This window comes from Nilaparvata lugens, chromosome 14, assembly GCF_014356525.2.
Source record: "Nilaparvata lugens isolate BPH chromosome 14, ASM1435652v1, whole genome shotgun sequence".
In the NCBI taxonomy this organism is placed as follows: domain Eukaryota; kingdom Metazoa; phylum Arthropoda; class Insecta; order Hemiptera; family Delphacidae; genus Nilaparvata; species Nilaparvata lugens.
In genome coordinates this window covers 9,209,604-9,223,610 of record NC_052517.1, presented here as the reverse complement: position 1 = coordinate 9,223,610, position 14,007 = coordinate 9,209,604, and the positions used below count along the sequence as shown (strand labels likewise).

At 37.5% G+C, this 14,007-nt stretch overlaps 1 protein-coding gene across 2 annotated transcripts in view; it reads right to left on the bottom strand.

Annotated features, from left to right (window-relative positions):
- Positions 1-14,007, bottom strand: part of LOC111046352 (orcokinin peptides type A) — a 232,108-nt gene that overhangs the window by 90,150 nt on the left and 127,951 nt on the right. For both annotated transcript variants that reach the window (XM_039440724.1, XM_039440723.1), the window contains exon 2: positions 12,749-12,839. In XM_039440724.1, the coding sequence (XP_039296658.1) occupies positions 12,749-12,839 (91 nt within the window). The remainder of the gene's footprint in view (positions 1-12,748; positions 12,840-14,007) is intronic.

The window sequence follows — 14,007 nt, the reverse complement described above, 5'->3', positions numbered from 1 at the left end:
AATGGAGAGACTTGGCAACGTTTTTCTCCTATCTTTCTTCACTGCCATTATAACGTGGACCTCACTATAGTCAATGCTACGGTAGCTGATACAGGTCTATTGATGTAATATTGACTATTCATTCTTGTTCAAAATAATCAATTATTATATTTAATTGAGAAAGAAATAATACTTTTCAATAGTTTCGTAATGAATTTCCATAATCAAGATGAAATATTTCGTTAATTAATCATTAATCCTACATTTTTAAGAGACGGTCTGGCAACAGATCAAAGCGAGAAAGAGATTGCTATCCGCTCTGTTGAATGATAGACAAGGATAGCAATACCATTGCTAATCAAACACTGCCATTATAACGTGGATCTCACTATAGCTATAAAATCTCCTCATTCAAATGAATTGCTTGAATTAGCGATGGGAGAATTCAAAAATTCCTCTGCTACCCCTCCACCACCTAATCCACCTTCTTCTCCGTCACCTTCTCCATCTCCTCCAACACCATCTACCCCTCTTCCTTCTCCTCCTCCGAATTGCTCCTCCTCCTTCTCTTTTTCCATCGACTCCTCTTTCGACTCCTCCTCCTCCTTCTCCTCTTCCTCCTCCACCAGATCATGTGTTGTTTGAGAGGATATATATTTAGATCCTATTTAGAGAATCTACGATGATTATTCGTTGAAACACCGCCGATTAATGTATAGTTACATGACAATATCATATTATCGTAATTCAAATTGCATCCTATCATTATTGTAATAGATTGATTTTCCATACTTTGTGAATTTGTAAATGTACTGTCATTTAAGTGAATTAGTGTATAAGCATAGAGAAACAATAGCGTAAGTAGATATCTCATGGTATGAGGAATTTATGTCGCAAATTTTTACTGTTATCTCAAGCCGATTACTGTCAATTTTTACTGTTTTGTTGGGGTGATAGTGTATGAACGGCACAATTTGAGAGGCTATCAGCCTCTGAAGTCCTCACTTCAGCTACTGCGACACTGTCATGAACGACATGACTGTTGAGCTCTCTAACCGACTGCAGCGTACACAGAACTATTGTATTCGATTTATTTTCAATGCTAGACGATTTGATCATGTTACACCTTTTTATGTACAACTATCTCTCCTAAAATTGAATGATCTTCGTACTTTGCACATATTGACTCTGCTTCACTCAATAATCAAAACCAAATCTCCATCTTATCTGTCTGAGAGCTTCAGATTCCTGTCTGAGATCAGTGAACGTGCAACAAGGCATGGCAACTTGCTGCTAGCTTTTCCCATTCATAGAACGACGACTTTTGAGAGATCCTTCACTGTCACTGGTTGTAGGCTGTGGAATAATCTTCCTGCTTCTGTCCGGGCCATTGATGGGCGTGCTTGCTTTGGGGTGGAGGTCAAACGGATTTTGTTGGCGGGTCTGCGGGGGTAGCGTGTGGTTGGCGCTTGGAACTGGTCTGGTGGGCTGTGTGAATGTTGTATGAATGATTATATTAATAATTCCTTTTTTTTTACTATTGTTTCTTGAATTATATCATTGATTTTTTTTTTAGTCTAAATGCAGATTGACTGCTTTGTTCCAACTATGTTTCTATTTTGTAGCTATATTATTTAATGTATTTCTATTTATTTATTAAGTTACACTGTATTTTTTTTTCAATTGCATTTGTTATGTTGAGGTTGAGTGGTAGAGAGGACTTAAAAGTCCTAACTCCGCCTAATAAAGAATTTTTTCATTTCATTTCATTTCACAGCTGCATAGGAAAGAACTACGTGAACTATCGGCATGGGATAACAGTAAAAGTTGCGACATAAACGCCCTATACCATGGGATATCTACTTATGCTATCGTTTCTCTACGGTATAAGCCAGTATAATATTGTAACATACATGATTGAAAAATTCTAATCCTCCTGCTCCTCTTCATTCAAGTCCTCTTCCTCTTCCTTCTCCTCCTCCTCGTCCTCTCACTCTTCCATCTCCTCCTCCTCTTCCTCTTCCTTCTCCTCCTCCTCGTCCTCTCACTCTTCCATCTCCTCCTCCTCTTCCTCCTCCGACTCATTCTAACTTCCTATTTTTTTTCCTCATCTTCTCATTTCTCTTCACTTCATAATGTTTTAATTCTTCTCATTTCCTTCTTTTTTTCTCTTTCTCCTCATCCTCCTCCTTCTCCTCCTCCTCCTCCTCCTCCTTCACCTCATCATCCTTCTCCTCCACCACCTCTTCCTCCTCCTCATTCACCTCTTCTTCGACTACCTTCTCCATCCTAACTGCTTTTTCTTCCCTCATATTATCATTTTTTTTTCTCCGACTACTGTATTGTTTACTCTATCCAATAAATAAATTCTTCTCCACTCTTTCATGTTTGAATCCTTCTAATTTCCTTCTTTTGTTCTCTCCCTCCTTATACACCTTCTCCCTTTACTCCTCATCATCCTCCTCCTCTTCCTCCTCCTCCTTTCCCCTCCTTCTCCTTCTACTCCTCCTCTTCGTCCTCCTCCTAACTCTCCTCCACATCATTCTCGTCAATTACCACATCCTTCTCCTCCTGATCAATAAACCTCTTCCTCCTCACTCTACTCCTCCTCCTCCTCCCCTCGTCCTCTACCTATTCCTCCTCCTCCTCCTCCTCCTCCACTTCCTCCTTCAGCTCATTCTAAATTCCTTTTCTTTCCTTTCTCATTTCCCTTCACTCATTCATGTTTTCAATCTTCTAATTTTCTTCTTTTGTTCTCTTTCTTCCCCTCCTCCTCCTCATTCTCCACCTCCTCCTATACCACCTCCTCCTTCACCACCTCCTCCTCATTCTTCACCTCCTCCACCACCACCTCCTCCTCCTACTTCTCTTTCATCACTCAATAAGACAACATTGTTATGATTTCCATACAATTTGCGATGGAAAGAAAAGGGTTTTTCCTCAAAGAGTGTCTTCTATTATTTTGTCTCACCACAATGATACTGGGCTAAGAGTGTCTACTTTGACACTGTTGAAGTTGGCTGGGAAAACACAATGAGCGCTTTTCAGTCAATGGCAAAATGTCTGAAGAAAATTGCCTGTTTTCCTAAACGTCTTGTCTCGACCGACCGGCTCACTTCAGTTTCTAATTCCAGACTGTCTTCGTATTGTTTCCTCTTTTAATTCTTCTTCTTCTTGCGTCTTCTTCTTCTTCTTCTTCTACTTCTTCTTCCTCTTCTTCTCCTGCTCCTCCTCCTTTTTCCTCTTTCAATTCCACTACTGGTTAGTATTCTTTCTGTTTTCTTTCCCCTGTCTATTTCTATTAGATATTAGCATAGAGAAACAATACGGTAGCGTAAGTAGATATCCCATGGTATAGGGCGTTTATGTCGCAACATTTACTGTTATCTCAAGCCGATTACTGTAGATTATTGTTGATTTTTACTGTTTGGACCGGGTGAGAGTGTATAAACGGAACAATATGATACACTACAAGCGTCATAAAGCTTCACGGGAAAGAAATACATGAACTATCGGCTTGAGATAACAGTAAAAGTTGCGACATAAATGCCCTATACCATGGGATATCTACTTACGCTATTGTTTCTCTATGATATTCGTCACATGCTTCACCTTTATATTCTTGTACACATCCAAATTTAAAAGAAAAATATATTTAAACCTTTCTTCTATAATAATTTCGATCTATATCTATGTTATGGTCGGCTCACTTCAGTTTCTAATTACAGCCTGTCTTAGAATTGTTTCCTTTTCTTCAGCTTCTTGTCTTCGTCTACGTCTTCTTCTAACGTCTTCTTTTTTTTTTTCTTCTTCTTCTTCTTCTTCTTCTTCTTCTTCTTCTTCTTCTTCTCCTTCTCCCACTTCTTGATTCTTTTTTCTTTTAGTTCTGTTTACTCTTCATCACCTCCTTATTCTTGTAATTGTTCTCCAGCTCTTTCGTCTCCTATTTTTTTTCATGCTTGTTCAATAATTCCGTTTATGTTTATTCTTTATTGATTCATATAATAAGTTCATCATAAAAATGATAGGGAGAGGAAAATAAGGTAACCTTATGCTATTCCTCTCCCAAATTCAGATAACGTTACACATAATCCGAAATAGGTTAATAGGTTAAGTCTTGTAGCTGTTCACTTCACAAAATTTTTAGTCCAATTATCTCATTCCTATCATAACTATTTCTATAGAATCATGAAGCTGCGGGATAACTTAGAATACAGCGGAGTTTTAGATGAATTATGGAACTTAAATGATTGAGCGAGCAAAGTGAGATCTGAGATTCAAGTCGACGGTATTGCATTTCTCTCCATGTGTGTATTGATGTTTATATGTTCCGCATTCAAACATAAAGGTTAAACGCTTTAATAGATTTTCATCAAATTTGACTGGTATGTTCCTTTTTGAATTGCGCGTTGACATAAATATACAAGGTTATTGGAAATTTTGCATTTCAAGGAAAGGAAAAAGACCCTCCTTCATACGCCAATATTAAAGTAAAAATCAGACTATAGAATTATCCATCATAAATCAGCTGACAAGTGATTACACAGATGTGAGGAGAAGCCAGTCTATTGCTGTATTTTCATGAGGTCTATAGTTTCAATCAGATTCTTGTGGATGAGAATTCTGCGTGAGGTCTACTGTTCACAGAACTACTGGTGGAGAGGATGCAAATGCGAATGACACAAATGTAATAACATTATAGAAGATAAAATAATAAGGTAGTCCTTGTGCTATTTTTCTCCCAAATTTATAGGTGACAAAATCCAAGATAAGGTTAGAATTTCACATGTGCAATTTTTATAAAAGATATAAAGGATTCGAAGGATATAAAGGATAATATAATTTTGAGGATAATATGAATGGAAAAAGGGCCTTTCCTCATATGCCTATAAATTACCATGAAAATCAGACCATTGAGTTATTCATCATAATTCAGCTGTTTAGTTCATTCACTAATTGCATGCAATATTACATGTGATTGATAACTCAAAGTACCCACAACCTACAAAGAACCTACGAAAAGACCAGGAGTGAAACTCACGTAGGTCACGAGTTTGTGGGTGGGGAGGCCAAAACTCACCTCTGCTCAAAGAAGGGCGACCATTCAGACAAAACTTCTTGGGAGAAGTGAGGTTGAAACTGCGAAGTTTCGGAGGGGCAAAAAGAAAAAACCCAAGAGACCAATGATGGGTGAGAAACCAGGTACAAATGTGGGTCAAAAGGCTGAGTCGAGGGTGGCCAGGCGCCGGGCTTCTAGAGGCAGTTTGGCGCCCCTTCTTCCAGCGGAAGGACCTACAAAGAAGGCCAGGAGTGGAACTCACGTAGTCACGAGGACTAATCAGTCTGAAGAAACTGCCAAGCATATCACAATGGATCACGACAGGGATAACAACCAGGTGATGAATTGAATGTTTTTCCTAAGTATATAGGGAAAAACACCACCTGGCTCTTGTAAAGGACATAGGTATTGGTTTGCCCAACTATCATAATACTTGGGAACACAATAAGCTTCGGTTGACGTGTGGGGTTCTTGAACCTTTGCATCCTTGAATCGGTCCCTTAGAAACAATAAACAATAACTCAAAGTGATAGTATCCTCGAATTCATAGCCTAAAATATTCCTTCTCTCTCCTTTATTCTTCTTCCAGAATACAATGTATTCCAGGTTCCCTGGTATTTTCTTTTGGCCTTCCTGTGCTTCCTAGTCGGCCTGCTTTTTATGGCAATAGTTGTCTACAACAGGTGATTAGGATTATCGATACAACAACCCAAAGAGCCATTAGTCGTTTTCACACCGATATCTTGCCAACACGATAGGACAGGACAGAATTTACTCTGATGGACATTATTAGAGGAGGCTTTGGTTTTTAACTACACCAGTTCTACTGTTCACAGAACTACTAGTAATGGTTGAACAGTACATAATATTAACAGGATATTCAAAAAATCCTTCCCAAAGATTATCTGCCAGAGAGATAGTGGGTGAGATAGAAAGAAACAGCCTGAGTGTGTGTGAGAGAGAGGGTGAGTTCCTTCTGGAGAAAGAGAAAGATGAACAAGAGGGAGAAAACAGAGAAAGTTGAAGACAATCATGGATTTATTTCAAGGTCAACAGAGAATTCCTCAGTGGTAGGAGTTTGGAAATAGGGGAGGGAAGCCAAAGAATGAGAAGAAGAAGAAGAATTTCTAAGAGAAGAAAGAAATACAGAACCCTAAACTCAATTTACCTTCCAAAAAATTGCGAAGGATAACATCTCAGGGTTTGTTCCATCACACTTTTACTCAGGATTGCGGTTTACATTTTCTCCTTTTCTCCTTCTCACTCCTCCTCCCCCTCCTCCTCCTACAAAGCCTCATTCTTCCCTTTCGAGCCTCATCCTTCTTCATCATCCCTTACTCTTTCATTATACTCATTCCTTATTCTTTTTTATGTTTGAGTTCCACTATTTTTCTCCTTTCTCTTTCTCTCCTTCTTTCTCGTGTCCATCTTCTTCTTCTTCTTCTTCTTCTTCTTCTTCTTTTTCTTCTACTTCTTCTTCGTCTTCTTCTACTCACCTTGTTATTGCTATCCTTCTCCTTGTACTGGTTGTAACCTATTTCTTCCTTTCACTATATAATCATATTTCTTCCATTTCTTCTTTTCTCTCAATTCTTCTTTTTTTCTCCCTATTTCCTCGTATCCATCTTTCTCCTCCTCCTCCTCCTCCTTCTCCTCCTTTTCATCATCCTCCTCCTCCTCATTCCTGCACTCCGTTCCCTTCTCCGTTTTACTCTTCTTCTTGTTGTAACTCCCCCTCTTCTTCATATCCTCCTTGGAGTTCATCTTCCTCTTCATCTTCTCTCACTCCAACATTTCCGTGTTTGTCTTCTTCTCTCAAGCAAATTCTCCTTCCTCTTCGTCTTCCTTCCTTCCTTTTCTTTTTTCATTTTTTTTCATTTTCCTCCTTTTTTCTTACTTCTCCCACTTCTCCACTCCTCCTTCTCCTTATTCATCTTCTGCTTCTTCGTCCTTTTCCTCTCCTTGTTCTTCTTCTTCTCCTCCTTCTTCTTCTATCACTTCTTCTTCTACCACTTCTTCTTCTTTATCTTCTTCTTCTTCTCATTCTTCCACCTCAATTTGTTTTGACTTCACTTTCGTTCCTCACTGAGCCTGGGGCAATCCATAATAGAGGAGACGAGAATTGTCTATTGCCAGGGAGACTGCAGTGGAAATTATTCGGGGAAATCATTTTCGAGGTAACATTCTCGGAGAATTTATGTGGGAGAGAAAGAAGTATGTGAATGGAAAAGATTGTGAGATCCTGACTAGAGACAAATTATGAAGATGAGAGTTGGAGGTGAGAAAATAATTGGAAAAGTACATGGAATGATGAAATAGTTGGTGAAAATGAGAGATACATGAATGAATAAAGGTAAAAATGTGAAGATGTTTTGGTTAGAATAGGGGGACAAAATAATAGTAACAAGCGTGGGAGGTGAAATGATTGAATTTGGTACTTGGAGATATGGAATAATTAGAAAAAATTGTGTGAATTTTAGACTCGACTCACACTTGGGCGCCTCAGGTCGAGAAGAGACTGGACTCTAGTGGAGAGCATGTGTTTTCAAATGGTGACAGTCGCGAGGACTAGAATCGACTGAGTGTCACCATTTAGAAACACACATGCTCTCGACTAGAGTCCAGTCTCTTCTCGACCTGAGTCGCGTAAGGCTAGCTTCACACGCATTCGGTTTCATACGGTTCAGTTCGTTTTCGGTTTGGTTAGGTTCGTTACCGAAAACGAATGAGGCTGAGAAAAAAAATGTTCCTGTGAACTAACAGAAATGAATTGACCATATGATTTTGACTTGGAATATTTTGAAACAGATATCAGGTTAAAATAAAAACAAAAAAGGCAAGCGTGTGTAAAAAACTTTGTTTTTTCATGTTTCCCAAGCAACGACTTCGAATAATGATGAAACCTATTCGTATCGAGGGGGCGTTCGGTGCTATGCGGTTGCTATTCGGTACCGGATTCAAACCGAATCATCGTTCACACTTATCGGAATTTGCCGGAAACGAATCGAAAACGAAACGAACCGAATGAGTGTGAAACTAGCCTAAGTGTCAGTTGAGCCATAGTGTGAGTACTATCACAGAATACAGCAGATTATAGGAGTTTAGAAGTATTATTGTGAAATGAAAAACAACGGTTAGTCTCTGAGACTATGTCCAATGACAGACAGTTAATATGTAATGAATGATTTCAAACAAAATTCAAATCGATTGTTATCTATTAGCCTATATAGGCTAGTTTTCTCGTATATATCTATCTGTTATAGATACTTCTATCTCTTATAGAAGTTTTCTCTGTTATTATTGTGAAATGGAAAACAAAGGTTAGTCTCTGAGACTATGTCCAATGACAATCAATATGTAATAAATGATTTGCAACAAAATCCAAATCGATTGTTAGGATTGAATCGATTCTTCTAATCGTTCTTTGCCTACTCTTCAGACAACACCGTTTTTCGCCCTTCTACTGCTTGTTCTTCTTCTTATTCTCTACCTGATTCTCCTACTCCTTTCTGTTCTCCTTCTTCTTCTTACTCCAGTATTTGCTTCTTCATCCCATTCTTCTTGCATCACACTACTATCCATCACAAAGGGTAGATCACCAATCCATCTCTCCTTTATGACATACACGTGTTACCTATCGTCTTTGCCTTCTCCTCTTCCTCATCCTTCTACACCGCCTACTCCTTCACCTCCTTCCCAAACGCCTTCTACTGCTCATACTCATCCTCCACCACCATTTACTCCTCCTCCCACTCAAACCTCCTCAACTCAAACCTCATCTTCTCCATCTTCTTCCTCTTCTTTGACATAGCTGTCCATCCATTCACCGTTCGCACGCCGAATTTGAGATGCCACAACAATAGAGGCTTTAGTTCACCCCAATGGCTACTCTGCTTCTTCTTCATCTTCTTCTTCTTCTTCTTCTTCTTCTTCTTCTTCTTCTACCTCCTCAACTTCTTCTTCTTGATCTTCTTCTTCTCCCACTTCTTCACCTCCTCCTTACCACTTATCACATTTTCTTCCTCCATCAGACATTCCCGTCTTTGATAGTGTCAACATTGTGATAAGGGTCCCTTCTGTTTCCATAGAAGGTGTTTTCTAATATCCCAGGAGTGTTTTGATGAATTGGAGGCCACAAGTTGCTTGAATAATGATTATTGTTTTTCTACAAAACAATGCTTTATCAAATCGATTGGATATGTGTGATTGAGCTCGGTATGAATAGAGATTAGTTGGATCATCTTCAATATTGTGGGATCATCTTCAATAGTTCTCTCCTGATGAAGATTATCAGTTAGATTAGGAAGTGTTTCAAAAATCCATGTCATTTTTTGGTGTTATAATTTTTTCTTTGTTTTGCTCCAAAATTGTTGTTGATATATTGGTAAGTTTGGCATTCAAATCATAACCTTCCAGAACAAAAATTTGGGTTGAACCATATTGGGCGTTTTCAGAGTCTGCAGGGCAGGAAGCTCTATTATTGGCTGATTGGGTCGGCTTCTAATGAAACGCCTAATATGGTCTCAACCGTTGAAACTCAAAGCCTCACCTGATCAATTCAAGGGGACACTCTAATCGATTAGTCATGAACCACAAGGTTCTTTAAGAAGAGAAATAATTTTTTTCCTACAGTTACGTTGAAAAGTGGCCATTGCTGCACTGATTACAGAACGCAAAGAATCACTTTTCCGCTCTAGTGCGGGAAAATTTTTTCTGCACTCCAGATTTGCAACATGGCAACGCAAAATACTTAGTAGGTTATATGGAGCAACAGTGCAGCAAAATCAAAATGAAGTTGGTAACAGTGACTGCTGTGGCTGCTATAGTGAGCAGACGTGCAACGAAGCACAACGCGCTAATTATTACTATTAGCTGATATTATAACCAACGACAACATTTTTATTCAATTTGATAATAAATTAAGGTTTTTATCAATAATAAAATTACACAGAAAAACATTTGATGCATTTCAGGCAATTTTACCCATAATTACCCACTTTTCATATTCAATGGTAACTGTAGGAAAAACTTAATGTGAAATACGTGCGCAAAGTTCCTCTGCTGCACTCAAGAAACCATTCCGCCCTCGCCTACGGCTCGGGCGTAAACGTTTCTTTCGGTGCAGCAAACTGTCACTTTGCGCACTAGTTGCACAAATAACTATTTCCAACTTTAAAAACGAAAAGCTGATCAGACAGTTTTGATTGACAGAGTAAAAACGCTGAGGAGAGGTAGAAGTGGGGCTAGCATTCTAGTCTCCCCTTCAGCCAGCTAGTAGAAAAAGCTTTCCACTTTTCTTCTGAATAATTTCACACACTTTTTCATCGCCTACCTCCTGAGACAGACCGAGCTGACCCGTGGATGGACATCCCCTGGTTTTCCATTCAGACCATGGCAACTTAGGATGGACGGCAACTGTATAACGGTATCGTTCCAATCTCAATTTATTTTTCCATATTGTTTTTAATTTTTAGAAATTCCAAAATTAATTATCCCTTGAATCGTGTTTTTAAAACTTTCATATAACTTGTTTAAATAAAAAACACAATAATCTGTCCAACACAATTCTGTCTAACGTTTTGTAAAGTCATTGGCAACAAGTTTATTTTATTTTTTCAAATTGATTAAATGCCCAAAATTCCATAACCTTCCTTAATTGTTTTGTATTTGAATAGATGTAGGATAACTGATTATATAAAACCAAAATATGTTAAAATTCACATTTAAATCTCACAGAAATTTCTTCTTTTAAATAAAATAAATCTGACTCCTAAAAAAATGTTTTTCTTTCAAATTCCAAAAAACATCTAGTTGATAATATCAAATAAAAAAACCAACTGCTTTTGCTCTACCGTCAAATGCTACGCAACAATTTTACAGTGTTCCCGTCTGGGAACTAGTGGATTCTATTACTTTTACCAAACAGGTCACCAATCATTTATTACAAATAATGGATACCAATGTTCAATCAATTTAATGTTACAGATTAGTCACTCGTTTCTCATACTGTATACTAGACCTTCAAAATTATTGATAGGAATCATTTTTCGAAATATAAACTCTACGAATCGAAATACTAACTTAATTGATATAACTGATGGGTAGCTTTTCTCCAATGTTTACTCATTCTACAATGGTCCAACCTTGTGGTCTATTCCATTGTGATTTGGGATAATACTAATTTATTCATTCTTGTATGTACATACTGTACCTCACATTGTTTTGCATTATTATGAAGCGCATGGTAGATACTCAACACATATAAAGCTCTTGAGTCTCAAATGTCCACTTATACATGGTATATTTGCAATCATTAGCTATCATTCAGGAGAACATAAGTTTTTTCCTACAGTTACGTTGAAAAGTGGCCATTGCTGCACTGATTACAGAACGCAAAGAATCACTTTTCCGCTCTAGTGCGGGAAAAATTTTTCTGCACTCCAGATTTGCAACATGGCAACGCAAAATACTTAGTAGGTTATATGGAGCAACAGTGCAGCAAAATCAAAATGAAGTTGGTAACAGTGACTGCTGTGGCTGCTATAGTGAGCAGAGGTGCAACCAAGCACAACGCGCTAATTATTACTATTATATATTATAACCAACGACAACGAGGACTTTAGGATTTTAGGATTAAGGTTTTTATTAATAATAAAATTACACAGAAAAACTTTTGATGCATTTCAGGCAATTTTACCCATAATTACCCACTTTTCATATTCAATGGTAACTGTAGGAAAAACTTAATGTGAAATACGTGCGCAAAGTTCCTCTGCTGCACTCAACAAACCATTCCGCCCTCGCCTACGGCTCGGGCGTAAACGTTTCTTTCGGTGCAGCAAACTGTCACTTTGCGCACTAGTTGCACAAATTACTATTCTGACCGCCATTATATTATGCTAGTCCATTTAGTGTTACCCAATGTACAACATAGAGGCGAACTAGCGTTGAACTAAGTGGAAAATCTGATTGCTGGAACAATTAGGAGGTTTTTGCGTTTGTCAGTTACGAAAAAAACAATTGAAACTATAATATAGTTACCGATGGAATTAAATAGAGAATACATTGATTCGAATGCTAATTAATATATAATTATCATTTAACGGAAATCCTAAATAAATGCTGTAAATCACCCCGAAGACTTCTGCTACTGCAGACATTGACAACAGGGTTAACAGCTAGATGGAAATTCGATGAGAACTACTATCCAAAAATAGTAATTCTATTCTAAAGTTCTATTTTTGGATAGTAGCGCTCATCGAATTTCCATCTAGCTGTTAACCCTGTTGTCAATGTCTGCAGTAGCAGAAGTCTCCGGGGTGATTTACAGCATTATTTAGGATTTTCGTTAAATAATAATTATATAATATAGTCTCTGTCATTATTCCATGACAGAGTGAAAACTTTAAAAGCCTAACTTTTAGGCGATTTGTAATAAACTGAATCTTGTAATATTCACATTCAACGTAATTATTCCATGATACAAACATCTAAACAGCTATTGAAAAATCTATGTAATTTCTATCAATATTGCACAGGAAAAAGTAACATGCAAAAAACCATGCATGTGCATATTTTCCAAAACAATAGTTGAGATCAAAATTTAGGTTGGAGAAAAGATTATAGAAAGATTTCTCTGTGTTCACAGAAATTCAAACTTTTTTGAAAACAAACTTTTGAAAATTTACAATTTTTTTTCAAATAACTCACCGATACCATCCAGATTGCGCACGTTTTTGTCATTGTAGCCTTCTCCGTCTCTATAAAGAGAGTTGTAGTAGTACTCGTCATTACTGTCCGCCTGTAAGAAGAGAGAATAAATCGATGAGAAGGAATAGGAATTGATAAATATGATGTAATATAATGGATGAGTGAATGATAGAATGTCAGGAGAACCAAGCTTCCCTCGACAGTAGAGCAGCATAGGATACTTCAGGCTCTTGTGAGACTGTTCACACGTTTGCAGCCTGCGAATGCTTGAACAAACTTAAGCTAGGTTTTCGTTTGTCCGTAAATGCCGTCGTCGATCACGACAGGGTGAGGATCTCACATTGGGTGGATTTCAATTTGTCTAAATAACCTTAAAGATGATATTTAATCATGATTTGATGGAGGAGGTTGAGTTTATACTTTTAAATGACAATATATTGATAGTATTAGAAATTTTCTGATTCTTGAATTATAAACACAAATAATAAAAAGTTATTCGATCAGCTGTTTTAGCACACTCGAAATTTGGACAAAATGAATGTCAACAATGCTAGTCGTTATCGAATGCGGAAGTTCACGTACAAACGAAAATGCACCATTAGAAGTATAAAAGTATTAGCACATAAAGGTGTGTACACATATACACGCCGCGAACATGAACAATTCACTTTCAATCAGCTGACTATATCTGTATCTTTACAGAAACGATAAGGTACAGATATAAAAAGCTTGGCATCAGCTGAAAGTGAATTGCTCATGTTCGCGGCGCGTGAATCTGTACTCACCTTTAAATTGGAGCGCATGAAAGTAGGCTATGTATCATCAAATAAAACTCTACTTATGATAATGTTATACTTGTATGGCGATTATTGGTGAGGAGTTCCTGGAGGAAATTCCAACTCGCCTGAATATATAATTTTAGCCATCAATGGGCCTTACGTCTGTCATACTTCAGTCAGTACCGACTAGAAAATTCTTTCTACCTCATAAATTCAATGCAGTATCAATTATAAATAAGAATCCATTCAATTAATTCTCGCAATTTCATAAAAAATCTTGTTAATGTAAACAGTTCAGTTCTATACAAGGTTGATGCTACAGTGATTATGATGGAGCTCCGTATTTGTATTGAAAATACCAGTTCAACATTGCTAAATGTATTGGAAATGGATAACATAAATAATTCGGCCATGGAAAGATATATATTCCAGAAGAATAGTTTTATCATGTTATGAATATAAATATTATTCTATCAATAA